Source organism: Bison bison, unplaced genomic scaffold (assembly GCF_000754665.1).
Source record: "Bison bison bison isolate TAMUID 2011002044 unplaced genomic scaffold, Bison_UMD1.0 scf7180017864223, whole genome shotgun sequence".
In the NCBI taxonomy this organism is placed as follows: Eukaryota; Metazoa; Chordata; class Mammalia; order Artiodactyla; family Bovidae; genus Bison; species Bison bison.
In genome coordinates this window covers 3090610-3109842 of record NW_011494795.1, presented here as the reverse complement: position 1 = coordinate 3109842, position 19233 = coordinate 3090610, and the positions used below count along the sequence as shown (strand labels likewise).

Below are 19233 nucleotides of genomic sequence, written 5' to 3'. Positions count from 1 at the left end.
ACTTCCTTCTGCAGGAAAGAGAAGGTCATGAGGCCCTGCTAACAACATCTATTAAATGGGACTGATGGGCAAAATCGGGGCCAGTGGGGCATATGAGAAGCTAGGAGGTGAGAAAGTTTGTGTTAGATAATTCTTGAACAAGTCGTAAAGAGCCAGGGCAGACCAAGCAGATTTGAGGTGTGCTCAGTCACTCACTCATGGCCAACTCTTTGTGACCCCATGGACTGTAAGCCTGCACCAGGCTCCTCTATCCATGGAATTCTCCAGGCAAGAATACTGGAGTGGGTTGCCATTTCCTCCTCCAGGGAATCTTCCTAACCCAGGGATGGAACTCACATCTCCTGTGTCTCCTGCATTGGCAGAAAGATTCTTTACCATTGAGCCATCTGGGAAGCCCCAAGCCAGTGAGGTTAGCAAACTTGATCCCTTCCTTAAATGTGTTAGTCGCTCAGTCATGTCCAACTCTTTTGCGACCCCATGGACTGTAGCCTGCCAGGCTCCTCTGTCCATGGAATTCTCCAGGCAAGAATTCCTTCCTTAAATGGGTCCATTAAGATGCAAATGCTGATTTTTCTATAAAGGGCTCAAAGACAAATTATACTATAAATCATTATTCTTGAGCATGCCAAGATTTTAATTTTTTCTGGTTTTATTTCTTTATCATTTTTCTTCTTGTAACAGGTATTTTTGTGCTGTAATAATTTATTCTGGTTTCAGAACATTACCTTCTAATGAAGGAGAACTATTCCATATTTAGAGAGAAATGGGAAAAAACATTTGGTTATCCAGGTTTCTAAAACATTAGTAAAAGCCCCTAAATGTTCACTTGGGCTTCGCAGGGTTTTCTAAAGTAAGGATTATAAATGAGCACTCTGCAAGCTCCATTCCTATCTCCTCTTGGGAAATTCTCAATGTAGCATAAATGACATTGCACGGAAAGATTTGTTTCTCAGTCCTGATGACTTTGTAGACCTCAGGCTGCACCCATGGACAGGCTAATGTTCAGATTCTCCCAGCATCCCCTGAAGCACCCAGTAGGAACTGAGCAAAGCCGTGCGGGTGTTCCTTTAGGTGTGGGCCTGACTTGGTCTTTGAGGCCTTTCAGGAAAGGGTAGGAATCACCTTCTTCAGGGGGAGCCACTGTGCGCCAGTTTCCACTGTCCTGTGTGCCATCCACGTACGTTCATCGCCTTCTGTGGCCATCCCCCAGCCGTCGTGTGAGAGAGGCACCACGGTTCCTGTTTTACAGAGAAAAAGGCAGAAGTTCAGAGAGGTAATCAGCTTTCCAAAGGTCACACAGGTTGAAAACGCTGGGAAGTGCTCAAATTTATGCTTTTCCTTCTCAGTTCAGTTCAGTTCAGTCTCTCAGTCATGTCCGACTCTTTGCGACCCCATGATTGCAGCACACCAGGCCTCTGTCCATCACCAACTCCCGGAGTGCGCTCAAACTCACGTCCATCAAGTCGGTGATGCCATCCAGCCATCTCATCCTCTGTTGTCCCCTTCTCCTCCTGCCCCCAATCCCTCCCAGCATCAGAGTCTTTTCCAATGAGTCAACTCTTCGCATGAGGTGGCCAAAGTACTGGAGTTTCATCTTTAGCATCATTCCTTCCAAAGAACGCCCAGGGCTGATCTCCTCTAGAATGGACTGGTTGGATCTCCTTGCAGTCTAAGGGACTCTCAAGAGTCTTCTCCAACACCACAGTTTAAAAGCATCAATTCTTCGGGGCTCAGCATATAAACATGGGCAAAAATCGCTTCCAGATTTTCAGTGCTCAAATGGGTTTGCAATAGCTTGTGGATATTTTTTACTGGAATGAAAAGCAGGCACAATAAGTCTGTTTTACATGGAAATCCAGGACAGACACACACTCCTGAAACAAAAGGGTCAGAGAATAGTAATCACCCTGACAGTGTGTGATGGTTTTTAATATTTTCTGCTCTATTCCATTCTGTCTCATTCTTTCCTTCTTTAACAAATGCAGGCTGTGATCGCTAAGCTGAGTTTCTGGTCTGCTGCTAATGCAGTAGTGGCCTGCAGTTTGAAAAAACCCTGAATTCAAGCAGTACAGGGTGTTTGGTTCAGTTGGCTATGAATCCCTTTCAGAACAGGCGTCAACTGGCCTGTAGTTCATGTCAAGGTCAAGGTTGAAGCCGGGCGCCCAAAGGAGATACTACAATGAAAGACCCAACAGGGGTGGGGCTGAGTGGGCACCAGTGGGGCAGCCTGGGCACCAAGCCGAGATTCGGGGGCTGGAGGCAGGTCGAGTCCAACACCCGTGTCTGTGCAGACCTTGTGGGAGAAGACTTGCCCTTCAGCTGCCACTGAAAGACACAGGGAACAGTCAGACCCGCCTTAAATGGCTGTGCCTGCGTGCTAAGTCCCTTCAGTCGTGCCGGACTCTTTGCAACCCCATGTAGCCCACCAGTGTCCTCTGTCCATGGGATTCTCTAGGCAGGAATGCTGGAGATCTCCTCCTCCGGGGGTCTTCCTGACCCAGGGGTGGAGCCCACGCCTCTCACACCCCTGCGTTGGCAGCGGGCCCCTCACCGCCAGTGCCGCCTGGGAGCCCAGTACTGCAACCAGACACTGTCTGTGGAGGTTCAGACTGGTCTTCCCTACAAGCCTGTGAGAGTTTTGAAGGCAGGGGCTGCATCTGATTGATCTTATTTACATCTGTACCCCCAAACCCAAGCAAGGTGCCTGACACGTCAATAAATGAAGCATAAATAGACGTCTGATTATGGCGAACGCCTGCTGTTTCTATTTCGGTTCCCGCCAGTGGGCCAGTGAGTGTCCGTGTTCAGCATGATGCCCAGCCTTCTCTCCCGTGGTCATCGTCTTGTCTTAGAAGAAGAACCCAGTGCCTGCTGGCCTTGCGCCTCCGCAGCCTGCAAACTGGTCCCGAAGGCTTTCCCCTCAGTGCCTGGTGCATAAAGAATTGGGGAAAACAAGTTTGGAAAGGGATACACAAAACTTTTTCAGTGTTAAGGTATTTTCTTATGCAGGACCCTTAAAAAGGGATTCTTGAGCTTCTTTGTGCAAGATCTGTTATCCTCACAAAGTGTCAGGACTGTTTAACGCAGGGAGGACACGCAGGCACATCAAAACCAGGAGCACTGTCACAGCACAAGAACTCAGCCGTAGCCTTCAATGCCCTGGAGTTGATGACACCGCCCAGCACGCAGATGGAATATAGCTGTCCACCCAGCAGAGTTGTAGCCTGTGGCCCCTCCACGTCGTGAGCTGCTTCTCCCCTTCTCTGAAAGGCAGGTAGTGGTGTAGGCTCACCTGGAGAGGGAGATGCCCATGAATTCTGGGTGGACTCTTCAGTCCCCGATACTTGAGATCATACAAGTTCAGGATAAGGAGAATCGGGGTGTGTGGTTGTGGTGGAGACGTAAGGAATTGGGCATCCTTCCGTGGCATGGCCACTGCTGGGACCAGCCATCCCACCAGCAGCTCCATCCCCAGTGAATAGAAGATAAGCAGAGGTGAAGAGGCATTTCTCTAGGTGAGGGAGGCCCTGAGTGTTCACATGCCAGGCTGCTTCCAACCAGGAGAACTGACCTTGCCTTGAGGGTGGTGAGAGATGAGCCGCCATCATGCGGGACACTGAGGTTTCATAGTTTGAAACAGATATGGTCGGTCTGGTATCTCAAGTAGACACACACGAGCATGTTAGCATACAGAAATGTTGTTGAGCGGTGCACTATCATCTCATTCTATGCTAAATTCTGCTGATTTGACAGCATTGTCCCTGGGATGTCAGCATCTTTAGGTTGGATTCCACCAGCTGATATGGGATGAGAAGGAGGCAGAGGTCAGTCACTTTCTCCTACGGAGGCCTGGACGCTCACACCCACCTGCCCCATGAGACCTTGGGAATCTCCCTGCTGGCATTTCATGGTATCACTCCATTAATTTTATTTGACATGTTGTGAATCTCCCAAACATCAGGTAGCTCCATGGCCAGCGCACGTTTCTTCTGATTAACTGTTATTTTAAACCGATTTCCGCTGTTTACACAGATTGCAGAGAAGATGGATTGTAATGATAGTCTAGAATTTACTTGGGGTCCTGAGATCAGCTTTGCATAATATGCATCGTGTTGTTTGAGTACTTGAATGAAACAGCAAACATGAGCCCAACCGGTGTCTCTCTTCCCAGCTGCAGAGACTGGCTCAGGAGAAGTGCTGACCCGACAGAGTCTCAAATTCTGTGGACTGTGAACAGCAGTAGACATTCCTGGAGGAAAAGGTGGAAAACTGTCGCTGGGAGTCACCTTGGGTCACTCAGAACAGGCCGCCTCCTAACAATCGCGTTTCCTCCTGGGGGAGGGTTGCCGAGTTGATAGGTCCAAATGCTATGTTCATTCTGTGGCTTGATTTCCACTCATTGCTTCATTTACTTATCAGTTCTCTCAATCAGCATCCTTGTGGCTGAGATGGAGACCATGCATTGGGTGATAAAGTCATCAGGTGAACCCCAAGGACTCAGCTTTGCTCAGAGAGTGTTCACTTGAAGCACCACCAGTGTGAAGGTGACCCCAGCTGCAGAACCCATTGCCCTTCGGGGCTTTTCTTGCTCAGCACTTCTGTCAGGGACTCGTAGCGGGTGGAGATGATGTGCCCGGCAAGCCTGCAGGTGTCACAGCTGAGAGAGCCATTCAGATGTTCTGTCCCCGAATCAGAATTAAAAATAAACTGCAGTGTTAGATTGATGGCTGAAATCAGGCTGAAGCATGAAAGCCAGACGCTGCTTTTCCAGACACACGACCAGCCATGTGACAGAGGAGGAGGGGCGGGATGTGCCGGTTGTTGCTATAAACAAAGTTGGGAGGTGAGTTGAGCACAGATCCAGGGAGAGCTGGGACCAGTCTTGTCAATGACACGTTTCCGAATCAGGGCAGATCCAGTGCCATGGAATCCTGTTTGGGCTGAATGCCGCTGGAGCCCGGAGGCCAGCTCCAGGTGCCTCACCGTGAGGGCTGGTGAGGACTCGGGGGGTCCACGGAGAAGGGGCCCAGCACAGGTGGGGCTCTGTCCGGCCGTCATGCAGGAAACGGGAGAAGCAGAGTGTTTACTTGGCCCCTGGGAGCCAAGCCCAGCTGGATAGATTTGTGATTTTCAGATGGTCCACTGGCTCTGTGGGCAGGGAGACGGACAGGCGTGGACAGGCAGCGGTTGTGAAAGGAAAGGCAGATCCCTTTACAGCGTTCGGCCAGGGCACACGGGACTGCAGAGAAGGAAGCGGTCCAGGAAGCCCTACTGGCCGCCAAGTGGCCGCCTGTCGGGAACAGTGAGTGGGCTCCTTCGAGGACAAGCTGGTGAACCCCAGGACCGTGGGGGGCTGGAACTATACCTACAGGAGAAGGAGGTAGAGACGGAAATTAGGCTTCTCCTTGACTCTGAAGCCATGTAAGTGTATTTCATCTATTCGTGTGTGCACGCACGCTCAGTCATCTCCAACTCTTTTGCAACCCCACGGACTGTAGCCCACCAGGCTTCTCTGTCCGTGGGATTTCCCAGACAAGAATCCTGGAGTGGGGTGCCATGTCCTGCTCCAGTGGATCCTCCCGACCCAAGGATCAAGCCCACACCACCTGCATCGGCAGGGGGATCCTTTACCACGTGTCACCTGGAGAGCCCTCATCTATTCATAAAACTAAGTGATTTTAAAACATTTATAACGGAAAGTCTGAAAAGCTGAAGGTAATATGAGACAGATGAACACAGCGGTGTGTTGAGTTGGTGAACTCAGCCAGATGGAAAGTGATTATTTCAAGTAACTTTGAAATGTGATGGTCTGACTGCCCATCCCTAGCACAGAACCAAAATCGAAAGCTGGAGGAAGAAGGACCCACAGCTTTCAGCGGCCATGGGAACGGATGTGCTGCATTCGGTGCTGTTAAGGCACAGCTGTGTGAGCGCTGTGAGATAAAGCGAGTGACCACTGTGTGGCTGTCACTGGGAACCGAGATTTTTGGCAAAGTTGAAACCCTAAATTGGAATTGGAAGTATGATGATTTTATCCTCAAAGGAAGGAAGAATTTCTTGTAAAAAGGCCTGGAAATGAGAACCATCCTAGTAGCACAGAGTTTCTCAGTAACCCCCAAATAAACAGGCTTTCCTGGCTGAATGGGGGATTCCAGGTCAGGAGCAGGCGGTAAATAATATAATGTAATGTAATATATAATTCCAAAAAGTGAGGAAGCTTATCAAACCCCAGTGAGAGCTTGTCAAGAAGACCCCTGAGCCACCTTGAAGAGGCTCCCACTCAAAGATGGGATAATGTGAAAATCAGTCATAATAACTGCAACGAATTGAAGTGTTCCGAATACATTTCAGTCCATGGATTCGTAACAGTGTGTATTTTCAGAGCCACACTGATCAACTTTGGAGAATGCCAGGGGGACTTTACATGGTGTATTTGTATAAAACTTTCCAATCAAAATCTCAAAATTTTGAGTGAGAAACTTGACCTCAGTGGGGGAACACAACTTATTCAATATGTGGTTTTATTCTCAAGATGGTGCCATTCAGATACCATCAAGACTTCTAATTATAACCTCTTCAAGGATTTGAAGGTACCCATTAACAAGAGAGCATTTGCACAGGTAGGTGGTCATGAGTGCCTGAAGACTATTTATCGCTTTTTCCCCAGTGAAGAGAAACTTCTGTCTTACTGTTAACCAGAATGGAGACAATTCGCCCTCTTTGAGTTGTACTTTAAGGGGGCAGTATTGCCCTAAGTTAACAGTCCTTCCTTTCATTTTGACATTACAAACGTGTAATGTCAAAGTTTTTGTGATAATGTGACTGGATTTGGAATCTGATCACATATTTCTCACAGAAAGTATTTTAAAATAATGGGCATTTGTATATATCTACACAGATACTGCTGCCCATCTTAATAATAGTTTCTTTAGCGTTCAAATGCTGATTCCTTTAGAATTATAAAACCGATTGCATATCACTCGTACACATTCGTATAGATGGTCTGGGGAGTTCTCTGTGCCTCCAGTCAGGTGCTAAAGAGTGTCATTAATGGCCATTTTTGGTGCCAATAGCTTTTCCTTCAACAGACCTTCAAAGTGAGACCCATTCACTAAAAACATTAACAACAATGATAATAATAACACTTTGTTCACAAACTCTTACAGAAACTCTTGGACAGCTGGTAGACTTCAGTTTAAAATTAAAATAGGAAAGTTCTGTTACGAATAATACTGTTAGAAAATAAATGGATGGCATGTCAGATGACACAGCGATGAGCCCAGTCCAGATCATTAAATCCAGATCACTTCCATCGCAGGTTGATGAGCACTGATGCACAGCACCGGCTTTAACCCCTCAGAAGAATTCTTTTGTCAAAGTGGTATTCTGATCCCATTGCTTCACAAAGTGAAAAACAGCTGGGACTATAGAGTCTTGGGTTTTGTTCGATTCACCATCTGATAAGGAAAGCTATGGCAAACCTAGACAGTGTGTTGAAAAGCAGAGACATCCCTGCCGACAGGGGTCCGTCTAGTCAAGGCTCTGGTCTTTCCAGTGGTCATGTACAGATGTGAGAGCTGGATGATAAAGAAGGTGGAGCACTGAAGAATTGATGCTTTCAAACTGTGGTGTTGGAGAAGACTCTTGAGAGTCCCTCGAAAAGCCAGATCAAACCAGTCAATCTTAAAGGAAATCAACCCTGAATACTCTTTGGAAGGACCCATGCTGAAGCTAAAGTTCCAGTACATTGGCCACCTGATGCCAAGAGCCGACTCACTGAAAAGACCGTGATGCTGAGAAAGATTGAGTCAGAAGAAGAGGGCAACAGAGGATAAGGTGGTTGAATGGCATCACCGATTCAACAGACATGCACTTGGGCAAACTCGGGAAGATGGTGAGGGACAGGGAAGCCTGGCTTGCTGCAGTGTGTGGGGTTGCAAAGAGCTGGATATAACTTGGCAGCTGAGCAGCAGCAACACATGTTTAAATATAAAGAATAATAAAGCAGACTGTATGTATGTAGTAACTTCAGAAATCAACTTTTCAAAAAGTTGTGGTTGAACAAATTCTTAAAATTTTCAAATAAATCGGATTGAAAAAAATCAGAAAAAAAAGAAGCATGCAGTAACCAATATTGATATTTCCCTTTTAATTAAGGATTAAATTCTGAAAAATTCATAACAATTAGTTATATACTATCTTATCCAGAATATCTCAAAAGTAAAGTATTTGAAACTGTCAAAACCCTGTAGACCTTTCTAATGCGTTGACTTACTCATGTGGGTTGTTATTTTTCAATACTCATGTGACTTAGTGGTAAAAAAAAAAAAATCCACTTGCCAATGCGGAGCTGTAAGAGACGCCGGGTCGATCCCTGGGTCGGGAAGATCCCCTGGAGGAGCAAGTGGCAACCCACTCCAGTATTCTTGCCTGGAAAATTCCATAGACAGAGGAGCCTGGTGGGCTGCAGTCCATGGGTTCACAAAGAGCTGGGTATGGCTAGGCACACACACTTCAGCAATGTATATAATGCGCATGCATAGTTTTCAAATGTAATTTCAACAGTTGTATGTTTTTGAGTGGCCATGAAGAGTGGTTTACTACAGTGAAACGCGGACAGCGTCTCCTGGCCCAGGCGGACCTCAGCGGCGGCACCTGACTGGACCACTGTACCCCCACTCCGCCCTCTACTGGCCACCCCAAGAAATCCATCCTCAGCAACCAGGAAGGGCCTTTGTGTTATCAACTTGCAAATGTTTCCCGAAGGAAGAGGACCTCTGTGTCTGAAGCCACTCGTGCGGCTCTCCATTCACACAGCCTGGCTGCTCGGTGCCCCAGAGCGTTGGGGGCTTCCGAACAGGGCTCCTTGTCCTTAACTATGAAAGCTGAGGCAGTGTCCAGGGAACCCAGGTCATGTGTCCTCACTGGGGTCTAGGGGGAATTATCTGGTGAAAATGGATCTTTTTTTTTTTTGAGCAGTAAAAATCACAGAAAGGCATAACCCCTGTCACTTCACCAGGCCTCTTCACGGCCTGCAGTTTGAGGCTTGGAAAGAATGGCACTTCAGGTGCTAATTATCTGGGGAGAGAATGCCCCTGGAGGCCTCACTCGGGCAGCAGGAGGCCACAGCTTCCCAGGAGGGTCGTCCGTGTGCAGACCGAGCCCAGCTGTGGACGCGTGGGCCTCCACCGTCCTGCAGAGCAGCGGCTCTTCAGGGGCTGAGCCCTGCCTTTCCCGGAAGGCTGGGGTTAGGTAACCCTCCCCCGTAATTAAGACCTTTCTGCCATAGCAGCTTCTTTATTTGAAGCTCTGTCAAGAAGGATTTATGGGCTGTAGGTCTTTTTCTCACTTGAGGGGATTTTTAATCCCATTGTCCACAAATTTGTGAGTCACTTCTGATGACAGTAATTAGGAGAAAGAGATGCTCAAGGATGTGAGAGCAGAAGAGAGCTGAGGAGCATTGTGAGCTGTGACGTGAGGGGAAAGGAGCTTGCCTTCTTAACTGGGTCAGCCAGGCCTGGACGCCTGGTATCTGGGCCCCGGGGCGGGGAAGGCAGGGAGGCACTGACCCGATGGAGAGAGGGCCTCTCAGCGTGGCTGTTACGTGACACAAAGCAAAGAAAGGAACAGCAGGAACTATTGCTCATTTAGTTTATGCAAAATGCCATTTTCTTGACGTGTTCCATCGGTGTGGTCTTACTTTAGAGAATATAACCACATTTGACTAGAAAATTTTATGGAACTTCAGAGTCAGTAATTGGAAAGGAAATCCCAGAACTAAGCCTGCAAAGAATGAGGACGTGGGCTCTCCGAGAAGTCACGGCCCCTTTCAGTTCTTTCCCTCCTTATTTCCCCTCCCACCCCCTTCCCTGCTCTCTTATGCGGGGAGATTGTCCGGGTGACCCGTTGCCACAGAATAAACCTGGAGCTTGCAGGCAGCGCCGTCGTACCGTATCTCGTGATTTTACAGGCTGGGAACGGGATCCGGAGGGGCGGTACCTTGGGCTGGCGGCTGAGGGTCAGGAGAGCGGAGAGGGGTTCCCTCGAGTGTGGGTGCCTTGACCGGAAGGCCATCAGGCTGGGCACCCTGGGGCTGCCCCCCCGGGCACCACACCCAGCCAGTCCAGCATGGTGGCCACAGGGACAGCAGACTCCTTTCTCCTCTCAGAACTTCCAGAAAGGACGGTTCTAGAGATAAGGCGTGGAAGCTTCTAGTTTATTAAGTAAGGCCTGGGTCATATTCTCTTGGTCAGAACAGTCACAGAGTCTGCACTGAAGTGCCTCAAACACCGCTTGTCTCAGACACCACCTCTACATGAGAAAAGGCATCAAGGTTTCTGCAGCCTTTTTAAAGTCAGATTTACTGAGGTATATAACTTACTTACCTTGAGCGCAGAGCTCTGCCCCACCCCCGCCCTTGGCATGGTTCTTGTTTCCTCTCCTCTAGCTTTCCCTTTTACAGGAATCATAGAAATGGGAAAAGCCAGCATGCCATGGCTGCGTCTGGCCCTTCCCCGTGTCTGGCACTAAGGCCGTCCGCGTCATTGGCAAGAGTGAGCGGCTCTTCCCCTTTCACCTCGGGCCACGGTCCATCCCGTGGATGGGCCGGTTTGGTTTTCCTCTCCAGCCACTGAAGGGCTTTGGAGGTGTGTCCAGTTTGCTGTTGTTGTTGTTCAGTCGCTCAGTTGTGTCCAGCTCTTTGCGACCCCGTGACTGCAACATGCCAGTCTCCTCTGCCCTCACTGTCTCCCAGAGTTCACTCAAACTCATGTCCATGGAGTCGGTGATGCCATCTAACCATCCTCTGTCGTCCCCTTCTCCTCCTGCCCTCAGTCTTTCCCAGCATCAGGGTCTTTTCCAGTGAGTCAGCTCTTTGCATCATGTGGCCAAAGTATTGGAGCTTCAGCTTCAGCACCAGTCCTTCTAATGAATATTCAGAGTTGATTTCCTTTATTGACTGGTTTGATCTCCTTCCTTGCTGCTCAAGGGACTCTCAAGAGTTTTCTATTTCTTTCATCAATTTTCAGCATACAGATCTTGCCTATAGTTTGTTAAATTTATATCTATTTCATGTTTTAACTGCCATGTAACTGATACTGAATTCTTAATTTCAGTTTCCAGTTCTCCATAGCTTGTGTTTCAAAATATTTTGATCTTGTATCCTGTGATCTTGCTAATCTCGGTTCTGAGTAAACGCGGGGATTTCCTACACGGAGAGTAATACTGTCAGTGAATAGAGAGGCTTTTTGGCTTTGTTTTCCTTTCGATCTGTATGCCCTCCGTTCCTTTTCCTGCATTACTGCTCCAGCTTGGCCTTCCAGGATAGGAGTGGTAAGAAAGACAGCTTTGCTTTGCTGCTCGTCTTAGGGGAAGGCATTCCGTCTTTCATCTTAAATAAAATGTTCGTTGTACGTGTTTTACAGATGCCTGTTGGCAAGCCTGGGCTTCCCAGGTGGCGTTAGTGGTAAGGAACCCGCCTGCCAGCGCAGGCAACATTAAGAGACGCAGGTTCGATCCCTGGGTTGGGAAGATCCCCTGGAGGAAGGCATGGTGACCCACCCAGTATTCGTGCCTGGAGAATCCCATGAACAAAGGAGTCTGGCGGGCTACAGTCTATGGGGTCGCAGAGTCGGACACGACTGAAGAGCCTTAGCATGCGGCATGCGTGCTTAGCAAGTTTAGTAAGCTCCTTTTAATTCCTACTTTGAGAGTTGTTTTTCCTTTAATCTAGTAGCTCAGTCGGTAAATCATCTGCCTGCAATGCAGGACACCCTGGTTCGATTCCTGGGTCAGGAAGATCCACTGGAGAAGGGGTAGGCTACCCACTCCAGTATTCTTGGGCTTCTCTTATGGCTCAGCTGGTAAAGAATCCGCCTACAATGTGGGCGACCTGGCTTCGATCCCTAGGTTGAGAAGATCCCCCAGAGAAGGGAAAGACTACCCACTCCAGTATTCTAACCTGGAGAATTCCATGGAGTCCATGGGATCGCAAAGAGGTGGACATGACTGAGCGACTTTCCCTTTCACTTTTCCTTTAATCACTATTGGAGGTTCAATTTTGTTAAACGATTTTTCTAAAACAATTAAGATGATCGTGTTTTCTAAATTCTATAGATAATGGCAAATTACCCTGATGAATATTCAAATGTTGAACCAGCCTTGTGTTTGTAAGATAAACCCTACTTGAATTAGGATAAATTGTGATTTTTACATATTTTTAAATTTGATTTTTCTAATATTTTATTAAGGATTTTGCATCTATGTTCTCAGGCCTATAGTCTACTTTTCTTTCTTTTTATGTTCAGCACCTTTTTCTGATTTTGGTGTCAGCTTAATGCTTTAGAATGTCTTTTATTTCCTTCTTCTTCAAATGCTTAGTAAAATTAACCATTGAACCTTATATGCTTAAGAGTTTTGTTTTTTGGAAGTGTTTAATTTTATATTCAAATATTTGATAGCTATTTGACTACTCAGGTCATCTAGTTCTTCTGGAGTAGATTGGAAGTGTGTTTCTTTAAAGACATTTGTTCATTTCATCTAAGTTGTTGAATTAATGAGCATACTGCTAAGTCACTTCAGTCATGTCCGACTCTGTGCGACCCCATAGACGGCAGCCCACCAGGCTCCCCCGTCCCTGGGATTCTCCAGGCAAGAACACTGGAGTGGGTTGCCATTTCCTTCTCCAATGCATGAAAGTGAAAAGTGAAAGTGAAGTCGTTCAGTCTTGTCTGACCCTCAGCAACCCCATGGACTGCAGCCTTCCAGGCTCCTCCATCCATGGGATTTTCCAGGCAGGAGTACTGTGGGGTGCCATTGCCTTCTCCGTTAATGAGCATAAAGATACTCAAAATGTCCTTTTATTCTTTTAGCATCAGTAGAGTTTATAGAGGTGTCTCCTGTTATTGGTGATGTTGGTAATTTGCAATTTCTATTTATTTTTTATCAGTCTGGCTAGAAGTTTACTGATTTTTAAAAGAACAGCTTTTGGATTCATTGTTTTTTTTTCTATTATTGTTTATTTTTATTTCACTGATTTCTGGTATTTTTCTTCACTATTTTCCTTCTTTTTTAATTTACTTTTATAGGTTCTTATAGTTGAAGTTTAGATTCTAATATAAACATCTAAAGGCTATTTATTCAGTTAAGTTCAGTTGCTCAGTCATGTCCAACTTTTTGCAACCCCATGGACTGCAGCATGCCAGGCTTCCCTACCCATCACCAACTCCCGGAGCTTTCTCAAACTCATTTCCATTGAGTCGGTGATGCCATCCAACCATCTCATCCTCTGTTGTCCCCTCTCCTCCTGCCTTCACTCTTTCCCAGCATCAGGGTCTTTTCCAATGAGTCAGTTCTTCACATCAGGTGGTCAAAGTATTGGAACTTCAGCTTCAGCATCAGTCCTTCCAATGAATATTCAGGACTGATGTCCTTTAGGATGGACTGGTTGGATCTCCTTGCAGTCTAAGGGACTCTCAAAAGTCTTCTCCAACACCACAGTTCAAAAGCATCAGTCTTTTGGCACTCAGCTTTCTTTATAGTCGAACTCTCATGTCCATACATGACTACTGGAAAAACCATAGCTTTGACTAGACAGACCTTTGTACGCAAAGTAATGTCTCTGCTTTTTAATATGCTGTCTAGGTTGGTCATAGCTTTTCTTCCAAGGAGCAAGCGTCTTTTAATTTCATTGCTACAGTCACCATCTTCAGTGATTTTGGAGCCAAAAAAAAAAAAATCTCTTACTGTTTCCATTGTTTCCCCATTTATTTGCCGTGAAGTGATGGGACCAGATGCCATGATCTTAGTTTTTTGAATGTTGAGTTTTAAGCTAACTTTTTCACTCTCCTCTTTCACTTTCATCAAGAGTCTCTTTAGTTCTTCTTCGCTTTCTGCCATAAGGGTGGTGTCATCTGCATATCTGACGTTATTGATATTTCTCCCTGCAATCTTGATTCCAGTATATGCTTCCTCCAGCCCAGCGTTTCTCATGATGTACTCTGCATATAAGTTAAATAAGCAGGGTGACAATATACAGCCTTGATGTACTCCTTTTCCTATTTGGAACCAGTCCGTTGTTTCATGTCCAGTTCTAACTGTTGCTTCTTAATCTGCATACAGGTTTCTCAGAGGCAGGTCAGGTGTTCTGGTATTCCCGTCTCTTGAAGAATTTTCCGCATTTTGTTGTGATCCACAGTCAAAGGCTTTGGCATAGTCAATAAAGCAGAAGTAGATATTTTTCTGGAACTCTTGCTTTTTTGATGATCCAGCACTTTTGAATCCCCAAATTTTGGTATGTTGTGTTTTTCCCTTTTATTAAACTAAAAATGCTTTCTAATTTTCCAGGTGATTTCATCTTTAACTCATGGGTTACTTTGAAGTGTGTTCCTTAATTTACAAGTTTTTAGGGACTCTCCACATATCTTTCTGTTGTTAATTTCAAGTTTAATCCTGTTGAGTCATAAAAGACACTTTTTGTGATTTCAGTTATTTTTAACTTGTTTAGACTTGTTTTGCATGACATATATATTTCAAATGTGTCCATCTCGGTTAAGTTCCACATGTGCTTGAGAAGAATGTGTAGTCTGTTGCCCTTGGGTAGATTTCTACGTAAATATCGTGTGGGTCAGATTCTGTGTGGTGTTGCTCTGGCCTCGGAGATCCTTACTGAGACGCCTGGCCTGCCTGTTTTTTTGGGTGGAGTGTTGAGGTCTCCACCTGTCCCGGGAGTTTTGTGTAGTTTTACTGTCAGTTTTGTTGTTTTGCCTTCTGTACGCTGAAGCTCTGTGCATCCACATTCAGGATTGTTGGCTCTTCTTGAGGGACAGAGCACGCCATCATCATGTCACGAGCTGGTTTATCATCGGTTTATTGTTTGGTAGGATATTTACTCTGATATTAATGTAATGACACCAGGTTTATCTTAATTAGTGTTTTCGAGTATTTTTTCCCATTCTTTTACTTTTAAGCTATTTTTTAAGAAGAGGGGGAGGGTCCCTCTTTTCTTGTATTTCGGACACAGTGGCCCGGTGGCTTCAGCTTCCTTAGGGGCTCACAAAAGGGTAAGACTGTTTCATTTGTTCAGCTTTTCCTCGTGTTTGATGGCCGTGCCGTGCTTCCCAGCTGCCCAGACCCTCGGCTCAGTGATGCCTGTGGCCGTTTTCAGGCCACCACTTCAGGATGGTGCTGAGCGGGAAGTGAGCAGGACAGTCTTCCTGGTATGGTGTGGAAGGAGGGGCCAGAGACAGCGCAGGGGGAGAAGACGGGAGCAGGTGTGCGGCTTGGAGTCTGGAGGGGAGGGCTGGGAGACCGCGTGTCTTTCTCATCTCTGCCGGATGACGTGAGATTCTGAAGAAGAGCATGATGAAAGCTGCGGTGATTTTTAACAGGACCATACTGAATTCTCACGTGTTCTGTGCCAAGAGACACGTGTCTCTGTTTCCGTTCCTGGAGCCAAAGGATCCTCTGGGATCCGCTGTCTTTCCCTTGAAACAAGCTCCTAAAGAACCAAGACCTGCCCATGTGTCCCGCAGAAAGCTGTACAGCACAGCCTGCGGCCTGCCCCTTCTGCAGAGGCCGTCCTTCAGAGGCCGGCCGGGTCCTGTCTCTGCCATTTCCAGAAGCCCGCTGATTTCCCACTGCCCTCCGTGTACACTCTCAACCTCTGCGGCCGGCGTCCAGGGCCATCCCCACAGTGACCGCCCACCTTCTCAGCCCCTTCCTCCCCCAGAACCCCATGTCCAGCCACGCCCATCATTCTCTCACCACTCACTAGGCTTCTCATAATCGCTTGCCTTTGCTGACTCCATTTTCCCCGAATCGAACACTTTTCTCAAGGCCTTTCCACCCTCGGAGGTCTGCCCTTTCTCCCAGCCCTCGTGCGGTGTCCCCTGGCCTGAAGCCTTCCGCACACACCTGGCACAGAGGCTCCACCTGTGTGTGCACCGGAGGGAGCTGCCTGGGGCAATTCAAGTTGAAAGTGAGCCGCTCCCCAGGAATGTGACTTCCTTGGAGGGCTCTGGGCAGGCACATAATTGGGCTCAATAGCTCTTCAATAAAAGAAATGGAAAGTGGAAATTTTTTTAATGGTGGTTTCTATGGCAGACAAAGAGAAATTTAGCCTCTGAATGGATAAGTAAGTACATATGAAAAGGGATTTTTTTTTAATATATAAAGGATAACTGGGCTTGAAAACAGAATGATATGTAACAGGGGATGCAGAGGCCTAGATCAAACCTTGCCTTGATCTCAAATACTGGCTAACTGAAAAAAAATCAGAGAAAGCTTTTGTTTGCTGTCTATCTTGAGACCCCCTAGGAAAGGCTCACCGTGGGTTGAGATGACCTGGTCCACTCTTCTGCCTGTGCCTTTAAGAATTCTCCAACAGAAAGTGAGGAGTAGCCCAGCTCTTTCTTGTTGTAACATCACGATTCGCTTCCAAAACCGTGCAGCACCCTCCGGGCTCGCAGCGCTGAGCGTGCTGGTGAGCCGAGAGCGGCGGCTCAGGGTCTCTTCTCTCCCCGCCCCCGTGCCTCCTGCCGGCCTCCTGCTGCCCCCGCCCTGGAGCAGTGCCGACCGCGCCCCCGCAGAATGTGCAGGTGGAAGCCGTGAACTCCACCACCATCCAATTCCTGTGGAACCCTCCGCCTCAGCAGTTCATCAACGGCATCAACCAGGGATACAAGGTACGCCTGGGGCCACAGCCAGGGAGGGGGCCGTCTCGGCGCCGGCGCGGTCGTATGATCAGGGAGGGGCCCCGCACCTCGTTTCGTGAGGAACCCACGGCATCCATTACAGACGTGTTGACCTTGGCGGGGTCTCCTTTCATCCGCAGTCTTATCACCAGCCATACTGACTCATAAACTCTAATTACTGGTCGTCGAGAGGATGGTTGTTGGGAATTCCCTGGCTGGTCCAGGGGTTAGCGCTCTGTACTTTCACTGCCAAGGGTGCAGGTTCAATCCCTGGGTGGGGAACTAAGATCCCGCACAGCCAAAAAAAAAAAACCAGAAAAGGCTGGTTCCGCTAGGACTGAGCAACGCTATGAGAAGGCCGTCCATTTAAAATGACCGGTGGGAGACCCGGCCTGGCAGGTTGAAATCAAATGCTTACCAAACGCGTACCAAATGCTTCCTTCCAGAAGGGGGTCTCTCTGAGGAGCGCAGACTCGGAACAGAGGGCACGGGGCACAGCTGAGTGAGGTTTCTACCAAGTAACGATGAATAGGTGCCCCCTCACTGCTTCAGGACAAGTTCTGTGTGTGGAACCGAGACCTGCTGGCTCGGGGCCCCTACCTGAACTGAGCAGACACAAAACGCGCTCCTGCCTGCCCTGTGCCGGGTCTGAGCACCAGCCTCTGACCTTCAGAGCTGTGCCTGCATGCAGCTTCCAGAAGCACAGCTCTGCTTTCCTTTTGGATAAGCATCTCCTGGCTGGGGCAGGGAGCCCGCCTTCATTTCATCTACAGTGTGATGTGTTCACATATCTTGTGCAGGAGCAGGTCAACTCAGGGGTTCCACCTAGTTTGCTTAAAAACTTGATAATTTCAGATTCAGAGAGTGTTATTTCCTCAGAACGCAGTTCACTCCCCGCCCCCGCCATTTGGAGTCAACTTATTAAAACACTTGTTTTTCACTAGAAAGACAGGCATAGTTGGAAATTTGTCCTGTCTTTTCTTTTCTCCCAGAGGTAGCTACAGACAGAAGTTTCTTTGAAATCATATTGATCAGTGAAGATCTTTCTGGCAAGACCAGGGCGTTCATTCAGTGGCTTGGTTGTCACCTTACTCTACATAAATACGCTCCTTGTCCTGTGATGTGTCAATTTTCAGACCTAGTTAGTGCTAGAAATGTTTGATGTCAGAGGAATTAAAAGTCACATTCATACAGTAATGTGCCAAAACATTAAAATAACTTCCTTTGGAATGTGTATATATACTGTATTTCTGGTGACTCAGGTGGTAAAGAATCTGCCTGCAATGCAGGAGACTCGGGTTTGATCCCTGGGTCAGGAAGATCCCCAGAGAAGGAAATGGCAACCCACTCCAGTGTTCTTGCCTGGGAAATCCCATGGACAGAGGAACCTGAAGGGCCATAGTCCATGGGGTCGCAAAGAGTCGGACATGACTGAGCAACTAACACTTCGATTTTCATAATCAGTCTCCCCAAATCCATTTTTAGAAAACCGGCATGAGATAAATTATAAATAATTAACACTGTTCCCATTGAACTTAGGACTTCTTTTTGAGTCAGAGTAGGTGCCCATCCAGAAAAATATTTGTATTGATGTTTCATCGTACTGATCCATTCAAATAACAGGTAATGTCATCTTTACTTCTTAATGTTAAATATATGTATGTTCTGCAACAAGTTTAAGTGAAGAGAAAGTGAAAGTTTGAGAAGTGTCTTTTTTCCCAATGTGAGTTACAGTAGATATTCTATATACACGTGTGTAAAATGCATATAGGGATATACACGTGCTCAGTTGCTCAGTCACGTCCAGCTCTTTGTGACCCCGGGGACTGGAGCTCGCCAGGCTCTTCTGTCCGTGGGATTCTCCGGGCAGGAATGCTGGAGTGCATTGTCCTGTCCTTCTCCAGGGGATCTTCCCGACCGGGGAGCACGTCTCCTGCCTGTCTCACATTGGCAGGCGGAGTCTTCACCGCTGCGCCACCTGGGAAGCCCATAAATATACATATTTGTACTCAAGTAGTCTGTGAGATATCTTTTAAAATCCATATTTTTCAGCGAGATTATAAAATGTAGACTATAGTAAATTTCTTGATCATGATTTTGCATTCTTCGAAGACATATTATCATAAAATAAAATTTTGGTGCAGATTTGAGGCTGAAAGCATGAAATTAAACCTCGTTTTCACCCTGTTCCATCCCAGCTTCTGGCTTGGCCAGATGACGTCCCCGAAGCTGTCACTGTCGTCACCATTGCCCCAGACTTCCACGGAGTCCACCACGGGTACATCACCAACCTGAAGAAGTTTACTGCTTACTTCACGTCCGTTCTGTGCTTCACCACCCCCGGGGACGGGCCCCCGAGCACGCCGCAGCTCATATGGACGCATGAAGACAGTGAGTCCCCTCTCCAAGGGTCTCCTCAAGACCCCTTAGTCATCAAAGAGGCTTGGGCCACTGTCCTGTCCAGCTTAGCTTCGTGTATCTATGGGGTGCGGGTGACCCTAGAGAAATAAGCTGGGAGCTGACCAGAGGGATCTCAACGGCT

At 47.4% G+C, this 19233-nt stretch overlaps 1 protein-coding gene across 1 annotated transcript in view; it reads left to right on the top strand.

Annotated features, from left to right (window-relative positions):
* SDK1 (sidekick cell adhesion molecule 1) overlaps positions 1 to 19233 on the top strand; it is a 478174-nt gene that overhangs the window by 350597 nt on the left and 108344 nt on the right. The window contains exons 18-19 of the mRNA XM_010845804.1: positions 16567 to 16682; positions 18890 to 19082. Coding sequence (XP_010844106.1) covers positions 16567 to 16682; positions 18890 to 19082 — 309 coding nt within the window. The remainder of the gene's footprint in view (positions 1 to 16566; positions 16683 to 18889; positions 19083 to 19233) is intronic.